General features: G+C 49.9%; 1 protein-coding gene across 1 annotated transcript in view; it reads right to left on the bottom strand.

Moving 5' to 3' along the window:
• Nucleotides 1-25,752, bottom strand: part of TAF3 (TATA-box binding protein associated factor 3) — a 77,968-nt gene that overhangs the window by 12,692 nt on the left and 39,524 nt on the right. Inside the window, exon 3 of the mRNA XM_056114600.1 lies at nucleotides 5,762-7,581. Coding sequence (XP_055970575.1) covers nucleotides 5,762-7,581 — 1,820 coding nt within the window. The remainder of the gene's footprint in view (nucleotides 1-5,761; nucleotides 7,582-25,752) is intronic.

Raw genomic sequence — 25,752 nt, 5'->3', positions numbered from 1 at the left:
CCAAACCCCGTGGGGCGTCCATGACGTCAGCCACCCTCTCCCCACCTGTGTTGTCCGTGGGTGGATTAACACGCGTATCCAAGGCAAATAAACATTCCCAGGCACGTGCTTCCCGCCAGGCTTTGTGATGGCTCTTCTGCACACACTCTCCGTGGGGTTCGCTAATAAACATGTAGGGCAGTTGGCACGGCTTCTGCTTGATGGGCACCGGGTCCTATTTGGAGCAGCACCTTCCTTTCTTTCCAGTGTCCTTTCCCTTCTCTGCTCTAAGGCCACACGAACAGCCAGACCCACACCCAGTAGGTTCCTTATTTCTTTTTTGATTCAGAAGAATGCAAGAGTACATGAAGTTCTGTATATCCTCAGCTCTGAGAAAGGTTAGGATGACATATTTGTAAATGAAAAGGTATTGAGAGGAAAATTCCTCCTTCAAAATTAAAGCTGTCTGGGGTCGGAGTGATAGTGCAGCAGGTAGTGCATTTGCCTTGCACACAGCCAACACGGGTTCAATGCCCGGCTTCCCATAAGGTCCCCCAAGCACTGCCAGGAGCAATTCCTGAGTACAGAGCCAGGAGTAACCTCTGAGCATCGCTGAGTACGGCCCTAAAACAAAACAAACAACCCCCCCCAAAAAAAACCCAACGCCCAAACTCAAACCATCTGCTCTATCTCTGGATGCTCCTTTTTACATGATGCTTTCCCCTGACGGCTGTCCTGCTTCAATCTGCACCACACAAACCATCATGCACACACAGTGTTCCACGGCCATTCCTCAGGTGACCGCCATGGCTCTTGCTGCTATGGCAGGAGGTCTTAGGCCATCACAGTTAGGGCTCAGAGAGCTGCTCAAGCGCTCAGTTAGACCACGGACACTAGGCCCCCTGCCCTGTGCCACACCCCGAACGCTTCGCTCCACTAATGCAGATGCCTGCAGGGAGCTGGTCGTGCTTTGCCAATGTCATTTATGAGTGCCACATGCTTGTGATGGCTCGGGTCGGCTGCAAAATATATTCTGCTCTGCGGAAGGTTAACTGGTTTATATGGAAACAGAGATAAACTTTGGCCTCACTTCTATTCAACTAAATGCATTAGATTTTTGACACTGTCTTAAATGGCCTGGCATGGCCAAAGAATCGAGACATGGTTTAGCTGGGCCTCACTACAAACAAAGGTAATAGGGTATGTTGTATTTTTGTTTTTGTTTTTTTTGAAGGCACCCTTTCCGGGGGGAAGATCATCCCAGAAATGCCGGGTTCAGAGGTCAGGCCTCTCACATGCAAAGCCTGCACTCAGCCCGTTGAGCTATCTCTGGACCATGAACAATCCAAAGTGCTCCCTGAGCTCGAGTCTGACTAGGACTGACTTTAGATGACAACATCTGTGAGAGGTGGGGCGTGAATTCTACCAGGCGCAGGTACAGGCTAGTACTGTCCCAGGAAACGGGCATGTGGTAACCCTGCCTGTAAATACTTAACAACCTTAGCCTCGTTTTTCCAGGTGCGACATCAGATTGATCCGACAGATACAAAGTAAGGCCAGCAGAGAAAAAGAATCTATCAGGATGTGAAGTGCACAGCGAGAGAAAAGACAACTTCTAGATACGGGTGTCTCACCAGCCTCCTGCCTCGAGTCGCTCTCCCTGGACCTGCTAACACACAGCCTGTCCCACACTTGAGCATCACTCCTCAGCTCTCCTTCCTGCTTGTAGGAGACACAAGAGCAACTTGGTTTCGTCAATGGTAGGACCAACGCAGTCACACTCTGGGGCCACCTCGAGCTTCCAGGGGTTAAAATAAAAGAACAGCACACTTTTGGAGGAGGCTGAGGGCTGGGCCACGCAGAAGAGCATTTACAGTGGATTACTAAGCTTCCCGATTCACCAAAGAAGCAAAGTCCAGTAATAGAAGGCTCCTTTGTAGCTAACTAAAAATACATTGTCAGTGGATTTGTCCAGTTTTATGTATAAGCAATACTTCTTTCACCTGAACTAATACTAGTACTCATCTAAGCCCCTTATTGCCATGTGCTGCATTTTTTTTGCTAATCTTCAAGGATTTAGCTTCTTTGCCACATACCTCAGGGCACCAACTGATAAAGCTCTCACTCTCCATTTTTCCAGGACACCAGCAGTGCGGCCTTGCAAAAAATGAAAATCGCTCAAGAGATTTAAAGGAGAAATTTATTTTTAAAATCCTGACTTGAAGCAAAGAGGTGGATTTTTAAAAAGCTTATCTCTAAAGAATCAGTTTAAATTTAAATTCTATCTTGGAACTCTTTCATGCATTCCAGCTTTAAAGTTTATCTTCTGACACGGACTTTCTGCAAAGGTAATGGGCAGCTTTGTCAATATAATCTGGCCAAGTTTTTATTTTTTAATGTTAAACTTCTTTCATCACACACACACACACACACACACACACCCCAAAATACCCAACACACACATGTGTGCCAAGCCATTCAGATTCTCATCTATGCTAATGTGGGAGAAGAAGCCCCCGAACTATTGATGAAAAGCTGAATTTAATAGACTAACATTTAGGAAGCTGAACTAGGTCAACTGGCTTCCTTGGGCTTTCTTAGCAATTAAGGTCCTGCAGACGCATAGTCCCAGAAGCTTTGGGAAAATCAAAAAGGCAGAGGGAGAAGATCTATAAAACCAGCAGCGTAAGGAGGTTGCAGGCGAGGAAGTGGGGTGGACCTGGAATCCTGCATTCCTGCTTTCCTCGGGAGCAGGTAAGGCAAGGGAGAGGCCCCCTTTAACTGGTCCATTGTTGACCAGGAGCCCTTCATTTCTCCACTTAATTACGAGAGCTAATGAGAAAAGGCTGGAAACAATATGGTGCTAAATGAAAAAGGAGAACGAGGGGCTAGAGCCACAGTACAGTGGCTAGGGCACTGGCCTCCCGTGCAGCACAGCCAGGTTTGGTCCCCTGGCCAATACCAGGTGATCCCTGAACACAGAGCCAGGAGTTAGCCCTAAGCACTGCCAGGTGTGGCCCCAAAATTAAAAAAAAAAAAAACCAGGAAAATGATGACCATCTTTTGTCAGAGGCACTGATCAGGAGCGGGAGAACTCGCTCTCATTCTCTGGAGAAGAAAAGGTTTCTAGTGGCTGGAAGACGGAGAGAGGCGATGTGAGGGGCTGGGGCACATCAACACTGCATGCTCCAGGCCCGCCTGTGCCCGCGACAGGAGCCTGAGGGGCTGTGGGCTCTCAGTGGTCATTCCCACGTGACTGGCCTAGTCAACTGAGGAGCCCTCAGCACGAGAAAGCAAACACGGTCACTCGGACAGGCCCGTGGGTGAGGGTGGCTCTCAGGGCCTCGCCGCCTCTGGGCCATGGTCTCCACAAAGAGCTCAGGGCAGCGGGGCATGGTGGGTAGCTAGGTCAGGCCTGCAGTGCCCACCTTGGGCAGGTGCTGAGAGGCAGCTTGTGGCTCTGGAACGTGCGAACTGGATGGGTCCCGGGCAGCGATTCTTTCCTCACCAACAAATCACAGCCCCATGTAGGTGTGTGGGCAGGCCGACGCCGAGTTGCCGGGGCCTCCCCTGGCCTGGAGCGGGGCCTTTACTCAGGGCTGCCCCAGGGCCTGAAGAGAAGGCGGGAAGGCAGCGCCCAGGATGCCACCACCCTGAGCCTGGCACTGAGGGGCAGGGAGGCAGAGGTGCAAGAGCGCTGAGCTGCGGCCAGACGCCTGGAGAGGCAGGCCAGGACAGGCTGTGCTCACTGCCAGGCCACCACTGGGTGAGAGCAGGAAACTTTCCTAGTCAGCAGGTGGGTTCTGGTCCCTCTCCTGCAGCTTACATGCACCCCTGTCAGTTGTGCCGCAAGAAAGAAGTCTCCTCACTTACATCTCACTTTCTCCTCACTTACATCTCACTTTCTCCTCACTTACATCTCACTTGTCCTTCCACAAAGCGTGGAAGGTTCTGAGAGAAACCTTAGGAAGAAGTTTTGGACAGGAGTCCCATGACAGTCCTGTTTCATATGAACGACATCATGCCAGAACAACATCCATCACACATGTGAACATTTGCCTAAAACACCTTCAACTGCTCGAAGCGTGTCCTGCACCTTAGTGGCCAGCCTGGGGTGGGTGGGGGCGGAGGCTCAGGCTTCCTGCGCCCCAGGCCCTGGGTCCATGGAGCACACCTGACCTCTGACTGAGGCCTGGTGCTCCCCGAAAAAGGAAACTAACACCCTGGCTTCCGGGCCAGCCTGAACCCACGTGGTCACCAAGTGTAGTGGGCACTTTCACAGCATCAGCTGCCCTCCCCCCTGGTTGTGCCTGGGGCTACCCCTAAGAACATCAGGACTGGAACTCAGGGCTATGGGCTTTCCTAACTGCACCACCTCTCTCTCTAGACACCAGAGCTGGACACACGGCTCAGCCTCTCTCAGTCATCAACTCAGATGCGGCAGGGCCCGTTTTGCCCCCAGCCAGGTAGTGGGGGGACAGGTCGGAGCAATTCTCAGCTCCCCAGGTGGTGTGCAGAACAGAGTCTGTCCGAGGGGCTGCTGGTCCAGCAAGCTCTAGGGAACGCATGTGGAGACGGGACTCTGCATGCCAATGACTAGCGTCTCATGTCTGTGAGGGTAACACTCCCTGTTGGGCCCGAGCTAGAGTGGTGTCCGGGAAAGACACACACAAACTCTTACTATGCCCTGCAGGGCCCATAGAAAGACAATGCTGAGAGGCATTTAGAAATGGAAGCAGGGGTCAGAGTCTTGTTGAGTTCTGAGGCCTGGTCATTGAGAGCATTTCCTCTCTGCTTCTTTATGGCCACAGGGACAGAGGAAGAATAGTCAGGCAGAAAAACATGGAAGCTGCCACCTTTGCTTCTTGGCAGAAGGAACTTTTCTAGATAAAAAATCCTGCAAAGGTATTGCTAACACTCTGCTGGCTGTCCAGCGTGCCGCATCTTAATTCTGTGAGAACCCTCAGCAGGTATTACTCGCTAGCCAGGCACAAGAAGGATCTCTCTGAATGGCCCCACGAGGATTTGAGACAAGTTTAAACCCAAGCAGTCAGCCACTGTGGAATCTAAAGGCCCGGGGACACACCCCAAACCCTGCAGATCTGTGGCCAGTCACAGCTCCTCTGGCCGTGTGCTGGGAAAACTGCATTTTCTGAGTTGGACAGAAACAGCGATTACTCTGCCCTGGCTGCTGGCTCAGCCAATGCCTCAGAAACACGTCCTCACCTTACAGAGGCAGAACCTTGAAGGAAAGAGAGGCAGCAGAAGTGCTGATGGCCAGAAGCCAATAAAACTGGCAAAAAAAGCTTACCCTAAAGGGCAGAGAGTGAGGGAGGAGGGTCCCAGGGGTGTGGAGACCCTGAACTCCTGCTGGGGGGGGTGTGTGTATGCACCCTAGGAAAAGGGGTGCCTGGCATCTTCCAGTACCCAGGAGCTGGGGATGGACGAGGAGGCTGTGGGTCTGATCTGTACAAACCAGCAGGCACACACTAACCCTGCTGGGCAGGAACACAGCCTAGCACAGGAACCCTCCCGGAGATGCTGTCTGCCATTTCCCGAGCATCAGGGGCCAGCTTAGAAGCCCTGGGCTGTATGAGGGGGAGTTTTGTGGCTCATGGCACACATTCCTGGGAAGCTCCGGGTGTGCCTCAGACAGCAGAGGTGGGGCCGGGGCCACAGACAGCGGGGAGGGCGCTTGCCTTGCAACAGGGTCCCGGAAATACCACCAGGAGAGAACCCCAAGTGCTGTCGGTTGTGCCCCTCCCAGCGTGGTCACACTGACCTTCTCGTGCCGGTGCTTCTCCTTTTCCCGCTCGCGCCTCTCGCGTTCACGCTTCTCCTTTTCCCGCTCCTTCTCCCGCTTCTCCTTCTCCTTCTCTTTCTTCTTCTTCTTCTCTTTTCTGTCTTTTTTCCTTTCTTTCTCCTTTGGTTTCTCCTTCTCCTCAAACAGTTTTTCAGGGAGCATGGGCGAGAGCGAGGGGAACAGGGCTGGGGCGCGGCTGGGACCGGCGGGGCCCGCCAAGGCCAAGGCCACGTCCTTGGGGGGCAGTGCCAGTGGCCCGGCTGCCAGGCGCAGCTTCTCTTCCCGGCTGCGGTCTCGCCCTTTCTCCTTGTCTCGCTTCTCCTTCTCCTTCTTGCCCCTTTCGCGATCTCTCTTCTTCTCCTTGTGCTTCTCCCGCTCCTTCCTCACGAGGCCGTCTTTCAACCTCACTTTGGGGTCCCCCTCTTCGAATTCTCTGAGCCTGAAGCGGTAGGGGTCGGCATCCTCGTCCTTGAGGAGCTCCTTCCAGGGGCACCTGCTCTCCTTGCCCGGCTCCCGCTCCCGTTCCTTCAGGCGCTCCCGTTCCTTGCTCTTGTCCTTGCTTCTGTCCCTGTCCCGCTCCTTCTCCCGCTGCTTCTCCTTCTTCTTCATCTTTGTCTTAAGTTCCTTCTTCAGCTTCTTTTTCACTTCTGCTGACGGGGGCAGCTTGGCCTTCTCCTCATACACCTTGGGAAGCGGCTCAGGAGTCGGGGGGGACACGGAGGGGGAGGAGAGGTAGGGGAAGTTGGGGGGCAGTGCGGGCGGGGTGCCCAGCTTGGCCTTGCGGACCACCTCGTCGATGGAGGCGTCCATAGTCCATGAGTTGTCAGAGCTGGAGGTGCCCCCCGAGAGGGGCAGCTGAGTGGGTCCAGACCGCGCAAAGTTGTTGGAGGGCGGGGGGCCCTTGGGGGTGGTGCACTCCGGCCCAGAAATCCTCTTCGGGCTGGTAAAGATATCTCCCTCCGACTCCGAGCCTGAGGAAAACTCGAAGGGGTCAGGCTCGCGCTCAGCGCAAGCGCGGGCAATAACAGCGTCAATGGAGTCGTCGATGGTCTTGTCGGCCACGGGTGCCTTGCGTGGCTGGTTCTCGCTGCTGGGCCTGCCTGCATCGGGCATGGCGGGTGTCTGTCTGACCTGTACGCTGGTCTCCTTGCTCACCCTGTCGCTCACCGGGGCCACAGGAGTCCTGTTGGGGGTTTCGGGCCGGACGGGTGCTGGAGGTGGGTGAGACACGACCTTGGGGCTCTTGGGACTTTTGGGGCTCTTGGAACGCCCAGGAGACTTCTTCTCTTTGGGCACAGGCTTGGGTGACCGAATCGGACTTCCGACCACTGCTGGTGATTGGGTAGTTTTGGGCGACTTCGTCTTCTGCCCCGGAGAGCCCGTTTTAGTCTTTGCTTTTGGAGTAAAGGCCTTTGTGTCCAGTGGCTTTGCGGTTGGCATCTGTGACTTTGCCACTGGTGCCAACATGGGTGGCTCTGGCGATGGTGGGGCGAGGTCTGCGCTGTCTTGTACATGCACAGGGGAAAGCATTGGGGGGATCTTTTGGGCATTGATGGAGCTGAGGGGCTCCCGTGCTTCCACCATGACCAAATCTAAGGCGTCCCCTTTGGTGCTCAGAAGGCGTGGCCGCTTCACGGCAGGCATTTCTTCTGCCTCGGGACTGTCCAGTGGTCTTTTACCCAAGAAATTCTCATCATTAATAACCTCCTCCTCCTCCAAGTCCTCATCTTCTTCCAGGGGAACCTGCATAGGCTCTGCCGATGTGCCCCCATCAGTGGGTACCTGTTCCTCTTCTTCCTCTGCAAAGGAAGAAAAGAAAAGGTTCACAGGAGAGAACTCTACTAGACAACAGCAAGGACCAGGCAAAGAGAATCAACCTCCAACTCTGACCACAGAGCACGGTTGGTGCTCACCACAACAGGGCACTCGGGCTGAGGTGCGCTGGGCACGCCGGTGGTGAGCATGGGACCACTGTGCCCCCACAGCAGAGACAGCTACCCTCTGCACACCGACGGTATCTCAGCAGAAAGGTACAGCAAGCAAAGGTCGAACCCATCATAGGACTGTGCCTGCACACTGCAGTGGTGAGGTGTCAAGGGCCTCTCCAACGCATCATTCTTTTAAGTGTAGGAATGGGGTCAGGAGAGAGAGGAGAGACTATTAAGTCACTTGCCTTGCACACAGCTAACCCAAGTTTGATCCCCGGCCACCCAGACAGTCCTCTGAGCACTGCCATGAGTGGTTCCGGAGCACAGAGTCAGGAGTAAGTCCAGAGCACCGCCAGATGTGGCCCCCAAACGAAAGTAGGACTGAGAGGCTGCGGTGGTCCAGATTTGTGCCTCAGACCACTTTCCTTTCGATTCTTACTAGTGATGGAGTGAATCTTCTGCTCATATACACCCCCCCCTCTGAAACTGAAGACATGGGATACCTCTGACTACACTCTTAGATGCCATAAAAAGCTTACACACAATGGGAGCCGCGCGACCCACTTTAATTCTTAGAGCTGGAGAATGCACACCTCCATGCCAGGAATTGTGATTCTTGTCCTTCCATGGTCCCGTGCTGTGCTTGCCTATGCTTGGCCAGGCAGTGATGGGCTTGGGCAGCAGGGGGACAGTGGTCCTGCTGACAAGCGGACACTGAGATTTGCTGGCCTCGGGCAACCTCTTGACCTCTGTTTCCGGCTCTTTCAAAGGGGGTTTGTGTTACTGGCTCTGCCTACTTGACCGAGTTGCTGGGAGGTCAGATCACTTCTTTCCATTAACTAAACATATGCCAGGAATAATGCATCCAATAATGTCTGAGAAACTGATGGAAAAAACGAGAATTCAATCCTGACCTGAAAGAGCTGACAACTTAGTGGGGGGCACAACACACACACACACACACACACACACACACACACATGGAGCCTGCAAAAATCAGGGAGCTCTACCGAGCAAGTGACAGGACTGACCCGCGAGAACCCAGAGAGCGGCACTCTGGGGACACGCAGGCTGCTGAGGTCCAGGATGAAGGAACAGATTACAGAGACACCCATGGGACACAGGAAGTGCAAGAGGACCATGGAGGAAGTGTCTGGAAAGTTGGCTATGAGGCAGGGAATAATCAAGAAACGACTCAGTAACAGAGTTGATTCTAGAGCCCACAGACTTCAGGAAACAAACACGACCTGAATTCTATTGGCAGTTTTCGGACCGCCAGGTGCGGCCAGGCTCAAGCATCAACCCTCAAGCACGGAGGGCTGAGTGCCACTGGGAATGACCCGAGACCTCAAGCATTGCCTGGGAGCCCTGGCCACCCACCAGCCCAGCCTCCCAATTCTGATGATGAGACCTTATTTACCATGAAGACGGGCATGAAAATAAAAGCTTGGTTCCACAATGGTCGTGACAAGAAGTCTCCAGAATACTCTTATTCTCTGTTGTTTCAAACAGACACCGAAAGGGCTGTCTGTGCAATGGGGATAGATGAGTGCTGGTGGTATAATGTCCATAGGAGCCAGTCAGCTGGGAGATGTTAAGGGAGTCTCTTAACCTACTGATCCTTTCTCAACCTCCGTGATCTAGTGGATGGGGCCATTAGCATTCTTTATTGGCCAAATGGCTGGAGCGATAGCACAGCGGGTAGGGCGTTTGCCTTACAAGCGGCCAACATGGCCGACCCGAGTTCGATTCCTCCGCCCCTCTTGGAGAGCCCGGCAAGCTACCGAGAGTATTTGATATGCCAGACACAGTAACAACAAAGTCTCCAATGGAGACGTTACTGGGCCCACTCGAGCAAATCGACGATCAACGGGAGGGCCTTTACCTTTACCTTATTGGCCAAATACAGTGAACCACTAATTGGGGTTCAGGAAGCATTTCCAACTACTATGCGATCCAGATCACTACTAGAGATGAATACAGAGACAAATGTTGTCAAGTCAATTTTGCAATCCTTTGGAGATTAGAACCCCCTCCTCACCACAATCTAGAACCATCTAAGAGCAACTCAAGTCATAGGTGAGCCTAACTCAGAGGGCTTTGGGCCACGGGAGGCTGGGGCAGGTGGACACTCGGCTGAGGGGAAGTGAAGAATTACTAGCCACGTGGGTGTTTCCTTTCCTGCTTCTGTTAAAATTTAGTCACTGTTCACAGTGATCACCTGTGAGAGACTTTATTGCAAATTGTGATTTTCTTACACTGGCTGTAACATGCTCGTTCCACTAAGAACATCACATATATGAAGATATAGTCTCTACTTCCAGGAAAAGAAGAAAAAGAACCAAACGTAAGCCAGTGGGGGACTTCTACTTTCCCCAAATGCTGACTTATTGGGAACGGTTCAGGTCCACCACTAGTTCCCTCCTTCAAATAATCTCACCAGGATCAGCTGGAGATCCAGTCAAAGGGGAAAGCTGCCACACGAGAAGTCAATGAGGAATCATTTCCACTCTGCCCACCATCGGCCAGAAAAGGAGCAACGGGAGCCACAGCCACAGACCACGGCCCGGAGGAGCAGTGAGGGGCTCACCCTCAGGAAGATCAGTCCTCCCTCCTCCAAGGAGGCCAAGTCACTGTGGGGCTGGACGCTGTTCTCCCAACTTCGAATGCAGAATCATTTCAAACTTCCAAAAACCCTGCAAGAATATTTGAAGGCCCCTGAGGCTGGAGCCATTGGGCAGCAGGGAGGGCGCTTGCCTTGCACATGACCGACCTGGGTTCCACCCTTGGCACTTCATATGGTCTCCAGAGCCCGTCAGGGGTAATTCCTGAGTGGACCCAGGAGGAAGCCTAAGCCCTGCCAGGTGTAGTACAAGAACAAAAACAGAAACAAGAGAACAGAAACAAGAGAAGGTCCCGCCCGCCCCTCCGAGGCCGAGAGTTGCCCCCCACGAGTGGCTCTCTGGCACAGCCATGGCCCCAGAGGCACATGGACCTAATTTGGAGTCCAGCAGCTTTCGGCAGAAATGTGAATGGACTATGCATTGAACTATAGCATTGTGCCCCCCCTCCCCTCCAGGAGGGAAAGGGTGTGTGTCTCTTCCGCTCCCCCACCTGCAGCGTGGTGGCTACCGCCTCAGCTTATTGGACAGCCAGGTATGAGTCGGCGGTGATGGGGCAACTGCAGCCTCATGGGATGGGGGGGTGGAACCAGCATGTCCTTCCCACCCCACCAAGGCTGAGAGTTGCCCCCCACGAGCGGCTCTCCAGCACAGTCATGGCCCCAGAGGCACACAAACCAGTCTCGTAACTATGCGGCTTTTGGCAGAAATCCCTCCAGCCTTAATTAGTAAAATATCAGAAATACAAAATCATGGCCGTGCGACATCATGTGACCTTCATAACCAGCAATAGAAAACAAATTATTTCATAATGCCTTTTCAGCAGGTCTGATTGTTGGGGAAAAATTCCAAATAATAATGGTGCATCTTTTGTTGAAATAATGAATGTAATCAAAGTAAAGAGAGAGTTAAGTGGAAATCATCTGCCTCACAGACATCAGGAGAGGTGGGATGGGAGGTATATTGAGGTTCCTGGTGGTGGAAAATATGAACTGGTGAAGGGATGGGTGTTTGATCATTGTATGACAGAGACTTAAACCTGAAAGTAACTTTTGTCACTTTTCTCATGGTGATTCAAGAAATAAGTTAATTTAAAGATTAAAAAAAAAAAAAAAGAACACTTGAAGGTCCCACACAGGAGCCACCAACTGTTCACTGTGGAGTCAGGGTGGAGGACAGGATGGTGGGGAGTGCATGTGCGTCACACATAAAATGCACCAACCACAACTGTTGACTGTCCCTCAGGGTGTCTGTGGGACCGATGGCGCTAAGGCCTCTCCCGCAGATGCATGATGGTGGCCCTCACGAATGTTGAAGGGAGCGGGGAGACACTCCAAACGCCATCCCAATTTTCCTTCATCAAGACACAAATAAATGAGCCGCGCTCCACCCAGGCCCCGAGGAGTAATGAGAAAAACATGCGTCTTCACAAAACTCCTCCAGCAGAAACAAAATAAGGCCGTAATACTGAACACACCAAAAGGATTTTTCAGAGGTTAATTCTAAGCTACTATAAATAATATTGACTTAGAACAAAATATCTTTTTAACTAGAATAGTAAATGACTTTAAAGAAACACTATAATCTAAAATGCTCATGGACATTAGGGGAAAAAAGGAAATTGTTTGCATATGGCATGAAAGCTTTTTATCTCATTAAATACACAGATGCACACAACTTTAAAATTCAGTGGCACGATCTCAAACTAAGCAGAAAATATGCTTGTGTTTCTAAATCTTTATATAAAGACAATAAAATATTACAAATGCAGATATTTTACCAAAATTAGGTATAACTAAAACTAGATTTACTGGAATTTTAAAAAATATACATTTTAAAATTAATTTCTCACAACAATGACACAAATGTTCCAATTTTCTGAGTCCCATTGTTTCTGTGATAGTCTTTTCATTATCAAGTATGAAAAATTAATTTAAAATGCCTATTTGTTAAAAATAAAAAGTCTGCCAGAAATTTGGTGCATGGATTATAATCTCTTTTGAGGGGGAAAAGGGTCTGGGTTTTGGGCCATACTGGCAGTGCTCAGGGCTGGCTCCTGGCTCTGTTCTCAGGGTCTGTATGAGGCAGAGGGGATCGAGGTAGGGTCAGCTGGAGGGAGGACAGTGCCTCACCCTTGCATCATCCCTCTGGCCCTTCTCACCTTTCAGTGACATGCTACTGCCACTACTCGCTCGCCCACCCCGTCTGTCGAGCTTCCTGATGGCGCTGAGGAACAGACCCAATGGGCCCAAGTTCCTGCCTTGGCACCACGTTGCGGGGGAAGCCAGGCTGGGGATGTGAGGAAAGAAATGGCCACACCAAGGAGCTGGCCCAGGGGCACTTGCAGAGGATGCTGTCCCTGAGCATCAGGTCATAGAGCGCAGAGCCAGACGACACCCAGGGCGCTCAGGTGAGGAGATGCACAAGGGGGCAGGCACGCTGAGGGACTGGGAGAACAGAACGCAGCGCCATGCCAGGCGATCTTCCTCCCTCTGTAGACCATCCCTGCTATAATGTGACAGAAATCTTTAAAACAAGACTCAATGCATACGTTTTGTTTTTTAAGTAAACCTGTTTATTTCTTTTAATGAACTGACTTGCAAAAACAAGACAATTAGGTAATGACAATTTGTATGGCGAAACCAACCGAACGCATGACAAATTAATAGCAGAGTGAAGACACTGTTAAGAATTCCTGTCTATATACACAGGGGTCTGTAAAAAGGCACCATTTCACCAACAGTCTACACAAAAACTCTAAAACGCCATATAAGCAACCAACCTGAAATGACACCTTGTATTATAAATGGCCTAATCTATATGTTAATACTGGTGTATCACATAACTGCAGCAAGACCAAGATAACAATATGACTTTGGGGTTTCTATGGCTACATTCTGGGCGCCCCTGCCGGAAAGGCTGGCAGCCGACACCTCACGAGCTTCCTGAGTGCTTCTTTTTGGTTATTTATGATATGATTTATGATAATGACAACATCTCCCATTTTCTCTCCCCCCAGATACAATAAATTGCTATCGTTAATCACCTTCTTGGTTCAGCTCTGATCACAATAGCATAAAAGGGCCGAGTTATGGCAGTACTGTGGGTTTTCAAAAAACCAAACATACAAGGGATCCCTGCGGACAATGTCAGTCCCGCCAGATTTTAATGACCCCTCTGAGCACTCGCCATCACTGCTGTTAACAATGAAGGCTCCATGTCCAGATGAAAGCTGCTGAAGACCGGCTGCACGTCAGTATCCCCATGTGGCTCACTAGACCAAGTTGGTCCATGTGCTGTTCAGGTAGACACACTCAGGGCTCCTACACACGGGGCTCACATGTGTCCATACATGGGGTTCACACATGTGCAGGTGTATACACACAAGGCTCATATGTGCCCACACACAGGGCATACACGTGTCCAGACTGTGAAACACACATGCAGCCATACACACAGGGCTAACACGTGCCCACATATGGGGATACACAAAAGAGGCTCACATGTGTCCACACAGGGATCTCACATGGACATACTCACAGGGTTCTCACACAGGACACCCAGGGTCCACATGTGTCCACACACAGGTATACACGTGTGTTTCACATGTGCCCACACATGGGGCTCATACGTGTCCAGACATGTGGCTCACACATGCGGGTGTACACGTGCAGGTGTATACACAAGACTCAGATGTGTCTACACGGGGATCTCAGATGTACACATCAAGCTCACATGAGTCCATACAGGGCTCTTACATGGGTATACACAGAGGGCTCACATGTGTCCACACACGGTGCTCTCACAGGTGAGTATGCACACAGGCCTCAGCGCTTCTGCCGTTGTGCTTTCCCTTTTGTTTTCCTCCTACCCACTCTCTTCCCTCAATGTTCGCTGGTGGCACATCAGACAGTGCTCGCTGGGGACACATCAGACAGTGCTTGCTGGGAACACATCAGACAGTGCTCACTGGGGCACATCAGACAGTGGTGCTCACACACTCAGGGCACTTGTTTCTTTCCTGATTCTATGAAATAACTTATGATTGTCCTCCTTTGGACTAGACAAATTAGGCGAATAAACCACTCATCTCTGATGACAGCCAAGGAAGAGGGAGACATGGTGTGTGCTCTGCCCTCTGAGCCCCAGTTCTCTCGGCCTCGAGCTTCCAAGCAGAAGTGAGGCAGGGCTGGAGAACCCAGCGCAGAGTGGCCAGAAATCCTCTCAGGGCCCCGTGAGCTCTCTCCAGGGCCCACGGAGAAAGAAAGCGGGTATTTCTGGGCAACGGGTCAAGGTAGGTGGGAGTCACGTGCAACCTGGGCTTCTCTTCTGCTCCCAGGAGACTCGCAAGCATATCCCACAGGAGGAGCTCAAGTCCCGTCCATATTTCCAGACAGTGGCACCTAGTCCACGCCCTGCAGTGAAGAGTACACGGGCAGAGGCAAGGGCTACAGGCAAGGGGGTCCTAGCACTGCACAGTCCACCGCGCACCCCTGGACACGGCCCTAGAGGCCCCTGCTGCAGGCCTGAGCTGTCCAGCATTGGGCCAAGGCCCTGACCCGATCCTTCTCTGGTAGGATGACAGGCCACGTTGAACCAGTACAGCTGGGATTTTAGTTAAGGCTAATGAAGAATCACCAATAATTCAAAAAAAGTTTCATCTGGTTCAGAAAGAGATTACTCTAGGATCTGAGTGAAGAATACCAGATAGGTTACTGGGGACCTGAGTCAATGGCTTCCAGCTGGTGGTGGAGGGGAGCAAGGGGAAGGGGGCAAATCACAATTAAAGAGTGTTCCATCCCTTCCCTCTGCCACCCATCTATCTACCCTCCCCCAAGCAGCCAAGTGCCAACCACCCATTCATCCTCTCCCCTCTCGCCACCTGCCATCTAGCCTCCATCCATCCACCCTTCATCTATTGACCCTCCACTTGCCCATCATCCTTCGTTTAAAAATATTTATCATCCCCCATGTACAACAGGCAGGACAGATGTAAATGAAAAGAGACGAGATCTCCTCATGGATTTTACATTTCACTGACAAATACAAAAGATGACTCCAACGATGAGGAGAAAAGGACAGCCTGAGGGAGGCACCTAAGGAAAGTGACGGAAACAACTCCAAGTCCTCTGTGCAGATAAACAAAGTCAAACAGAACTGCAGAGATTGTTCACCAATGGAAAAAGGATGCAAAAGCAAGGAGGGACGAGGCAGGTAGGCCAGAAACTCAGAGCCAGCAGAAAGCCAGCTCCTCTGGGAGGGCCACTCCAAGGGCGGCACAGAGGCGAGGCGAGCCCAGCACTAGGAATGTGTGGCTGGGTCCACACCCAACACCCCCACAATGCTGCAAGGCGCTGGGAACCAAGGGGATGGGGGACCCACGCAACCCAACCCATCACCCCAGAGACTGGCCCAGCACTCAACGACCTTGACGAAACTCTGGACAGCAGAGCTCAAGACCTGGGGCTCCAAAGCTACTTTGGCGAGAGCTCTGAAGAACTGCCCCACAATATGAGCTTCTTGATTAATTGCTTCAGATAAAGCCTCCTCCTCCTCCTAGCTGCCTCCCCGTGGCACCCTCAGGTCCCCATAATCACTTTTGTCTCGTTCTTCTAAACCCTGGAAGGCTCAGGGAAAGTCAGAGATACACCAATTCCATTACCTGCGGATTAGTGGAGATAACCCTTTGTATTCCATTACCGACCATTATCCGAGTAACAATTCAATAAGGAGGGACATCTGAAAGATGCACTAATTGTTTTCCGAGGCCCTCCAGCGGGCACGCCAAACCCTTACGACATCTGGGTCACAGGAGAAAAAGGACCAGTAACTTTTACCACACTTCTTTCTCTTTGATTCTTATATAAAAAAGTAAAAGCTGAAACAAGAATGTTAGTCTATTGAAGGTCTTCCTGCCTAACTAGAAAATTAGGGCTCTATATTTGACCAGACTTATGTCTTACAAGAGTCAAATTTCTGCATAATTTAGACAGAAATTGGCAGGGGATGGCTGTTTCATCTAATTTCAGCAAAATTAGTATTCAGCCACCTGAATTTTTGGCAGTAGTCCCGCATGTTTATCCAAAGCAATAAGTAGAAAGAAAATAAAAGAAAATTGACAGTCCTGCCTAAACTAGTGTCTCTCTCTCTCTCTCTCTCTCTCATAGAAATAAAGAGAATAATTTCAAAGTAGATTTCAGGAACAGAATCAGTTTTCTGTTCTTCCCTTATAAATACCACCCTGGGGGCCAAAGAAAGAGGAAACAGTAAATAAATCACTTGCCTTGCATGTGGCTGACCCAAGTTTGATCTCCTGTACCCCATGTGGTTCCCTAAGCCCCACTGGTAGTGACCCCTGAGCACAGAGCCCAGAGTAAGCTCTGTCAGGTGTGTCTCTAAAAACAAATGAAAAAGTCACTTGCACACAGATCAAGGAAAGCCACCCCATCTTCAAAGTAAAAAGAACCTTATAAGCACAGGTTTCCAAGGGTTAATGCTTTTTGAAAAACGACTTTTCCTCTAAGCAAAGGAAATCAATGACACCAACTGGTAACTGCCTATGCTAACAGAGATGACAGGATGAGGAGGCCAACACGCTCAAGAGCTGCTTGGTCCAATGCAGGGGGCTGACCCTGCCTCCAGCTCCTCCAGGGCCCTGGGTGGCACTGAATCAGAGCTGAGCCCAGGAGTGCCTCACCTACATATCCCTGAGCGGCGGGGGTGGGGGTGGGGTGGGGTGGAGGGGTGGGGCGAGGGGGCTTCCCCACAGTGTGTCTGGCAGAGCGATGGCCTACGAGGCGCTTTCAGTCAGTGTTGGGCATCACCCCAGCAGGAGCACCCCAGGGCTATCACAGGAACGTAATGTAGAAGTCACCTGATCTCACTGACAGAAACATTAACTAAGCAACAGCCTGGTAAACCCTCAAACAAGAGCTTAATGTGAGATACAACGGTTTTCACAAATTTTCTTCTACAGAAATGTTTTTTGATCACTGAGCCATTTAGTGTAACAAGCAATATAAAGTGAATTACTGTGAGGCTGCTACGGGGACAGGCTTGAGGGGTGGCTGGGAGAATGGGGACAATGGCGGAGGGAAGGGGACAGTGGTGGTGGAATTGGGGCTGGAATACTGATCACTCATAACAAATCATCATCTGTAAGGCAGGGTGTTGAAATAAAGGGCGGGGGTCAGAGAAAGCACTGACGGTCCTGCAAGTGTCCAGACAGACGCCTGGGCAAAGCAGGCCTGCCACTCCACAGGAGCCCTCTGGGGAGACACACAGGCCTGATGTGCACGCCAACACAGGAACCCGAAGCTCCTGCAGATACTCTGCCTCTCGGGCGCCTTTCTGTAGGGCTGGAGAGCACGTGGGTGGGGCACCTGCCTTGCACTCAGTCAACCTGGGTTCAATCCTCAGCACTTCAGATGGTCCCCAAACCCTGCCAGGAGTCCTTCCACAGTGCAGGGCCAGGAGTCAAGGCCTGAGCACACCTGTGTGTCCCCCCTGCCCCCCCCCCCCCCCAAAACAGGATGGCCTTTGACAGGAATCAAGACCAGCAGCAGCTCCAACCCGGGATAGACAACAGGAACTGGCGATGATCCCCACTGCTGCCGCAGCTGGGGGATGCTGGTGGCCAGTCACCATGGCTCACTGGGAAAGAGAAAACTTGGGACACATGGAGGAGGAGAGGGAACTTTTATAGATGATTAGACACATGAAGAGAAAGCCAAGCTTCATAATCAACTTACCACTGATACAGTCTAATCACTGCCACAATTAAGCACTGCAATCTGCCTTTGTTTTTCCTAAAGCGATAGATGGTTGAAATAAATTTAATTCCAACTGAGTTTTACCTCCCCCCCACCATGGAGGTGGGTGAGGGGGGCTTTGGGGCTACATCTGAAAGTGCTCAGGAGACGGTGTATGGTCAGACGCATGCAAGGCAAGTGCCTTAACTTCGTACTTTCTCCCTGGCCCTTGAGTCACCATTTTTAAAAGAGGAAACAAACATGAACTTTAATCTCTTGGGTCTGTGAAGGTACAACCTTTCGGGCACATGCCTCACAGGTGGCTGGCCCTGGAGTTGCGCCCCCTGGATCCCAGCTGCACTGTACTCTCAGGCGGCGGAAAATCACAGGAGTCCCTCACCTGCCCACCCACCTTCTGAGCTACTTTGGAGGTTCAAAAAAACTTCTCTGTCTCTTAACTTTGTTCTAAGATATTCCACTAACTCCCATATTAACCACATAGAGAAAAAAGACCAAGGATTTAAAAATGTGAACTTGAAAAAAGAATGATATAATTTTTACCTGAAACAGTGTCTATAGTAATAGTGTTTAAATTTTGACAGTAACTTTCCATAAAAAAAATTTTTTTTACATTGTTACTACCATGTATATAAAGAGACACAATACATGTGTATCTAAATACAAAAACGTCAAAGGAAGATGCTTTTCTAAAGGCTGGTCTCACAAGCACAGGTGGGGCCCTGACTTTCAAGACCACTGCTCTGTACGCATCCAATGTCACTAAAGGGTCTTCAAAGGGAACTGATATAGTCCCTAGTTTAGCTGTGAACAAAATGTTTTAGGCAAGTAACAGAATACTAAGAAGCATGGTTTGTTTGTTTTGCGCCACACCAGGCGGTGGTCGGTGGCTGGGAGCAAGAGTTCAGGAGGCGGTATGGGGGGACAGAACCTGCCTCCCACCCCCCACCAGCCCCCTGGAGAGTGTGTGCTTCGACCTGTCCCTGGCCCAGAAGCGAGACTGAAACAGGCAGGGAGTGATGACCTACAACGGGTGGCTTGAATACTACACCACATATTTGAGCAACTAAATAGAGTGGAAAGAATAGAAAAACTACCAAATAAAACTATTCTCTACTTCAAAGGAAAGTTAATTATGTCTTTTACTAATTAGATTACCAAGAGAAATAGTGTGTGTTCCTAAGAAAACCAAGGAGGAATTAAGAAATGTACAATGTCTAAGGCCTCTTCTGATCAAAAAGAGCTCCTGAATATAATCGAAGGGCCCCGCATCCCTGCACCCGAGCCCCATTAATGTACTCCAGACCGGCGCCTGGCCTCGACCAGTTCAGGAGAATGTTCACATTCCAGGAGGGTTCTGCAAGGTCAGGGTTTAAGCAGTGGGGGAACGAGCAAGAGCTCCTCAGCTACTGTATAAATCACTGCTACAAAAATTATTACCCTCACTCATTTCAATGCTACCAGATTTCCTTAAAATATGTGGTAAGAAGATAAGCTTTATTTAAAAAATGTTTTACCTGTAAATCAAAAAGCTTTTCCATTTTAGCCATATTATGTTAAAGAAGGAAAACAATTAACTATGGTTTTTATCTCCATTCTGACCTTAAAAGTGTCAGTTTATATCACGTAAACACGGCATTTATATTGTACAAATGCAGACTTGTTCTTTAGAAATTGTTTCGGTGAAGAATACAGAATAGACGCCGGGAGATTATTTTCTATTTCATTATATGCTACACAAAAATCAATATGACTTTATTTGGGATAAGACGGCTAGAAATACATTTTATCATTTATATCTCAGAACAAAATGAACAGCACGAGCAGCTCAACATTATAAACAAAGATTGGGATCGCCGATTCACCAGGCATGCATGGGAGAAGGGGCGTCACAGGACCACCAATACCTGAGTGGGGGGTGTGGGGGGGCACAGTGGCTGTGGGTGCCACAGACACGCCACCTGTCACCCCTTTCCTGGTGGCGACAGGAGGCCTGGGTGGCCCTGGGGAGAAAACACCACTGCGGGGAATGCTCATGTCCCTCAGACTCCTATGCGACTTGCACCAGTCCCTCTCAGTCCCCTGTCCCCTGGCCTCGCCTGGCTAGTGAGCATGCTGCCTACCCACTGCATGCCTTGAGCCCATCAAAAACGGGGCACCACTGAGCTGAGTGCTCCTCCCCACGTTCGGCCCACACATCACCCCAGGGAGACCCTGAGGCCCCCGTCCCCAACAACCCTCCCTGCCAGCCGGCTCCCCAGCAGGGCAACCTCTCTTTCCCCTCCCCTCTCCTATCCTTCCCACCCCCCAAGCACCTAATCCTCACTCTCCAGGACACAGGGAAATACCACTGAGGTATTCTCGCAGCCAGCACCAGTCCATCCCTCACACGAGCAGGACACAGTAACCTGTGGAAAGTTGAGATTCGGCCACTTGGTGTCGACTGGGGGCAGAGTCCTGCGGCCCGTGTCCCCAAGTGTTCACTTCTGTGTACAAATAATTTCGTGAACTATTTCCCCTATGGTCTATTTTCCTCAGCGACAGCGGTAACCATTCCAAAGCAGGCCGGAGTCCACTCACCCATTTATTCAATTTGTTCTTTAAGCCTTTCCCCATCCTTGTCAGCATTTGGATTTTTCAAAGAAAAGTTCTGATCACATCAACTCCACGAATATACATTTTTTCATCTCAAAGCACCACCTTAGAAAGACTCAAAGAGGAAAGCTAAACTTCCAAAATAAGTCTTTCTGCTCAAACATAATCTGCCAACACACCGACAAACGTACCTGAGTCATCACGTTGCCTAATGACCACAGTGGAAGACATCGCTGCCTTCCAGTGAGGGCAGCAAGTAACAGACAAGCAAAGCTCGGGGGTCAACCATTGGGCCGAAGTTGGCGTCCGCTACCACAGGCACCCAGACTCCTGACATCCCTGAAACCAGTGCTCTTACTCAACAGAGGGACCCTGCAGCAGGGAGGGCACTCGCCTCAAACACTGCAGACGTGGGTTCATTCCCAGGGATATCCTGCGGTACTCGGGGCCCCGTCAGAAGAAGTCCTGAGCACCACTGTGTGTGGCCCCCACACCAGAAGATAAATAAATAAATCGCCCTATTTCTGGCTTGAACCTGCTCATGTATTATGGTCAAAGGGCTCTGACTTAGGTCCTAATTCCTTTCACATAGAAGAGAGTACTGAGAATCACATCCAGGCTCACAATTCTAATTTTTGATCAACAATTAGGTTGATGTCCTGAAAAATTGTTTTAATTTGACCCTAGAATAAAATCATGCTTAGAATTGACAAGTCACACAATCTTGAAGGCAGAGAAGGTCCCAACTCCCCACTAACCTCCAAAAGAACATGATGCCACCAAATCTTCCCAGGTGGGCGGGCCCAGGCTGCCAACTCTGGGGCCTTGGAGGAACAGGGTGGGCAGATTCCCCTTCCCCTCTGACATGGGAATGGGGCAGCTCCACTACTAACGCTCACGTCACCAGGCCACAGTCCTGAGCTCTGGATAACGGCTTGTCAGCCCATCTTCTGATTTTCAAAAACTTGAGCTAGTTTGGAGATTCAGGTGTTGACAAACACAGCCGATAGCCAATGAAACCAGCACAGGGAAGGCCAAGAGAAACTTCTATTAGAATCAGGGCCTTCCCTTTATTGACTGAAATAAATATGTGCTTTTTCATCCTTTGGGGGCCACAGCCAGTGATGATCCGGGGGTGTGGTTCTGGCTCTGTGCTCCGGGGACCTCGTGGTGATGGAGATGGAGCCAGGTCCCCCTCGGCTGAACATGAGCTCTAGCCCTCTGGTCCAGGGCCTGCCGTCAGCAGCCTCTAGAGCGGGGACTGGAGGAATGGCTCCGTGACCACGCAAGCACAGGGTCAAGGGTCCGATTCCTGGTGACCTGGGCACACCAGCAGCTCACCCCGACAAAGAGGTGAGCATGAGCACTAACACAGTGCAGTCCTCGGGGAGCACTGCCACATGTGCGACTTACGTGTGAGCCAGGGCAAGCACAGCCAGGGGAGTGCGTGACCCCCATCACTGCGACCCCCACATCAACAATGATGGTCCCCAAGGGAAGGGGAGGGAACAGGACGGGATAGAGCCGGAAAACACAGAGAGGCATATTTCTTTTTACTGATTTAAGGTTGGGGGCCACATCCAGCAGTGTCTGGGCCCCTCTGCTGGATGCATGCCCTACCCTCTGTGCTCTCTGGCCCAGATACATGTTGTTTAGAGCTGATGATGAGCTTGTGTCAAAGGAGAGCTTGAAGGGGCTTCCCTGGTCTAATCAGAGGTAACCTGAAGAGCCAGAGAAACAAAAATTTAGCAACAGGAATATAATAAATACAAAAGGAATCCAAAATCGGGTCTAGTAACTGGGAGGATGTAAGGTTTCCAGTGCAGAGGAAAAGAAAGCAAGAATGACAGCCAGGGCTAGGGTCTTCAGAACTGCACCAACGGCCCTGTGTGTCCTGGTGCCAAACGAAGGAAGGAGCTGAGACACCATCTTGACGAAATGACCATCACCCCAAATTAGAACTGGCCAAACTGGGCACATCTGTCCATGGAGCCTTTGAAGCACTGTGACACCTCATCCCCTGAATGTCTTCGCGAGGGAACAAGCACAGTCCACGCTGGCCTAAGCTCTCTGACAGCACTGCGGTAGGGACAGGGAAGCACGTGGAGCTCATAGGATGGAAAAGGTAACGGCTGGAAAACCAAGCCACCAAGGACCCCAGGGAAATGGGATGCAGTAGCCTGCTCCAGAACGGTGTGGCAATGGCCAACCCCACGCAGTATTGTCTGGCCCCACGGGGGATGCTGTAGTATCCTGATTCTGAGGAAACGTGAGGAGAAATGCCATGACTCCTCTCAAACCTTCAGAAGTGTATGTGTGCAAATCAAATTTGCAATAGATTTTCCCAAACAGAAAAGGCAGTTTGTCAGGTAAAGACAAGGTGAAGATTTGTTCTCTAGGCAAACACGCAGTGCAACTGCCATGGGTCTTAGTTGATGGGGAAAATGCCCGAATCCCACTACATTCTGGAAACACTGATTTAAGACTCTTCTGCCAACTCCCATGTGCTCCTGGTGGCCGTCTGTCTGTGCCACACACACTGCCTCAAAGACAGTGTCCCAGAGCCCACCGGACGGGGGCTCCAATCCAGTGAGCCGCTGCACACACAGTGCCAGGAATGGCAGACGGTCAAGTGGAACAGCCGCGGCCAAGGGACACTCGGTAGGGGTTCCACCCCAGCCCCTTTCAAAGGAAAGCAGTTTTCAATGGTTGGCTGGTCAAAAACAGCATGAGCGAGCAAGCACTCCTGAGGTAATTGAGTGTTTGCCAGAGAGAGCAGGGCTCGTTTGTAGACTGGGTAATTAATTTCTTTGTTTTTATAAGAATTTTAAAGAGTGACCAACATGCGCCCCGCGGGTAATTAACTTCATTCAAGAAAGACTTCTGACTCCTAGCCACAGGCTACGCTTAGCTTTGCAAACACTCCAAGAATCTTTTCATCTGGTTGCAAGTTTTACTTCTAGTCATTTTTTTCCCCTTTCTCGTAAGGAAAAACATTATATGCTATAGTATTCAACTCCATCACAAGTAACTTTAAGAAAATCTGAGTGACTGTCAAATAAATCTCTATTTAAAATAGGTTCACAGTGGCAGCAATCTTAAATTATATTCAAACTAACACTAGAAATGCATAACTTAAAAGTTAGATTGGGGACAATCAGCTTAGGATTTTTCTTAAAAAAAGACTCAACCTCGGGAAAGTTTCCATAAGTATACTGAAAGAAATTATAAACACCATGAAATGACTTCAAAAATAATTTTAGTGATGAATCTGGTACACAAAATGTGAATTGTGATAAATCTTCCTATGAGATTGAAAAGTTTTACCTTGCTAACTTACATTACAGACCTTGAATCAAAATCTGAATTGTATGGTACAAATGCTAAAACACAGCCTCTCAGAAGTAACACCCAGTGCGCAGACGACAGAGCTTCGAGGTCTCCCCTGAATGCACTAAAACGTTAGGAGTGATACCTTTTAGAAAAATAGGTGTTTGTTACTGTTGTTGTCGAGTCAGGACCTCAAAGCAACAACCCCAGCCCCTCACTTTCTCCTCTGCTCTCCAAGACCGACCTTCACTGTCCACCTAAGCTTCTGCGAGCACGTTGGGACAGTCCTTAAGGAGACAGTTATCTACCTTGATCAAATGCTCCAAGGCCCCTCTCTGCCACCCCCTACGTGAGAGTTACCTTGGCAGTGGTGACAAAGAAATCTGAGCTCAGAACTGCTGGAAGGAAGATGGTGGCGGCCACTTAGAGAAGCCCACCAGATTCCATGATGGGCAGCAGAGATGACCTTCTCAGACCCTGGACAGTGGAAGACCCTGTACTTTACCTGATCTAGCAGAACAAAGAGGTGGCCCCAACTCTCTGATGGAAGGTATTCTGTGGCTCCCAGCTGCCAGTGCTCACCCCTCTGCCTTCCCAGCCTGAAATCTGGTCACTAATGACTGAGCTCAGCTGTCCTGTCCATGTCCTCAGAAGATGGTACAAGAGCATAGAACCCCCAAGAACCCCCAAGCCCGCCCATGGCAGAGGAGCATGATAGGTATTGAAAATGGGTCTGTGAATTCTCTGATGTATAAAGGTAAAGGCCCTCCCGTTGATCGTCGATTTGCTCGAGCGGGCCCAGTAACGTCTCCATTGGAGACTGTTGTTACTGTGTCTGGCATATGATCTACAACTGTTCAATAACGAATGAAGGAGTGAATGATAAAACATTTTCAAAGGAGGAAAATGTATTTGTTGCTCTGAATGAAAGTCATGAACTGTAAACTATCAGTGAAAATCATTGGCCGTTCTAACTTCCACAGCATCGCAACGCCACAGAACATGCTATGTTGTGTGAACAAGCCAAGCAGATCCTCCATTTATACTGGCAGCGTTCCACCACCAACAAAGCCAAGTCCAGTAGATACAACACTTTCAAATGCATGTAAACTATTTAGATGAATTCTTTCTGCTTACAATCCCAGGGGATAGGAAAGAAAATGATGTGTTTTACCCTAAGAGCTCAAAGCTCTCTAGGGAGGTAATTCAATTGAAATTTTACATTCAGTCTAGCCAGACAGTGATAAACAGATGCTTAAATTAACTGCCTTATACTGTAATCAAATATCTTAAGAAAAAAAAGTCTCTAACAAAAATATGAGAAGAGGATGAAGAGAAAAGGGGGAAATAAACATTTTAAAAGCTTTCTGATATTTTTAGGAAAATAACTTTTAGAGCTTCCTTTATTTAAGCCATGCCATCTAAATCAACCTGCCTTTCAATACACTGGCTAGTTTGCACCGGTTAGCAAACGAACAGTTAAAAAATAACTGAAGTTTTTAAATTAAGTCTTCTGAAATGGATATTATAATTTATAAGGGTCTTTAAAATGGTTGCAATTATAAAAAAAAATAGTTGCACAGAAAGTTGATCCTTTCCTGTAAACATCTTCAGGTCCTGTCTGAAAGTAACTTGTGGCACAAATAAGAAATCTATAGGAGACGATAAATTAATAATGACTCATGAAATGAGTCCTCTATCTCAAAAGGGGAAGAGAGAAAGTCAGT

The sequence above is a fragment of the Sorex fumeus genome, unplaced genomic scaffold (genome assembly GCF_029834395.1).
Source record: "Sorex fumeus unplaced genomic scaffold, SorFum_2.1 ptg000026l, whole genome shotgun sequence".
Taxonomy (NCBI): domain Eukaryota; kingdom Metazoa; phylum Chordata; class Mammalia; order Eulipotyphla; family Soricidae; genus Sorex; species Sorex fumeus.
This window is presented reverse-complemented; position numbering and strand designations above follow the sequence as displayed.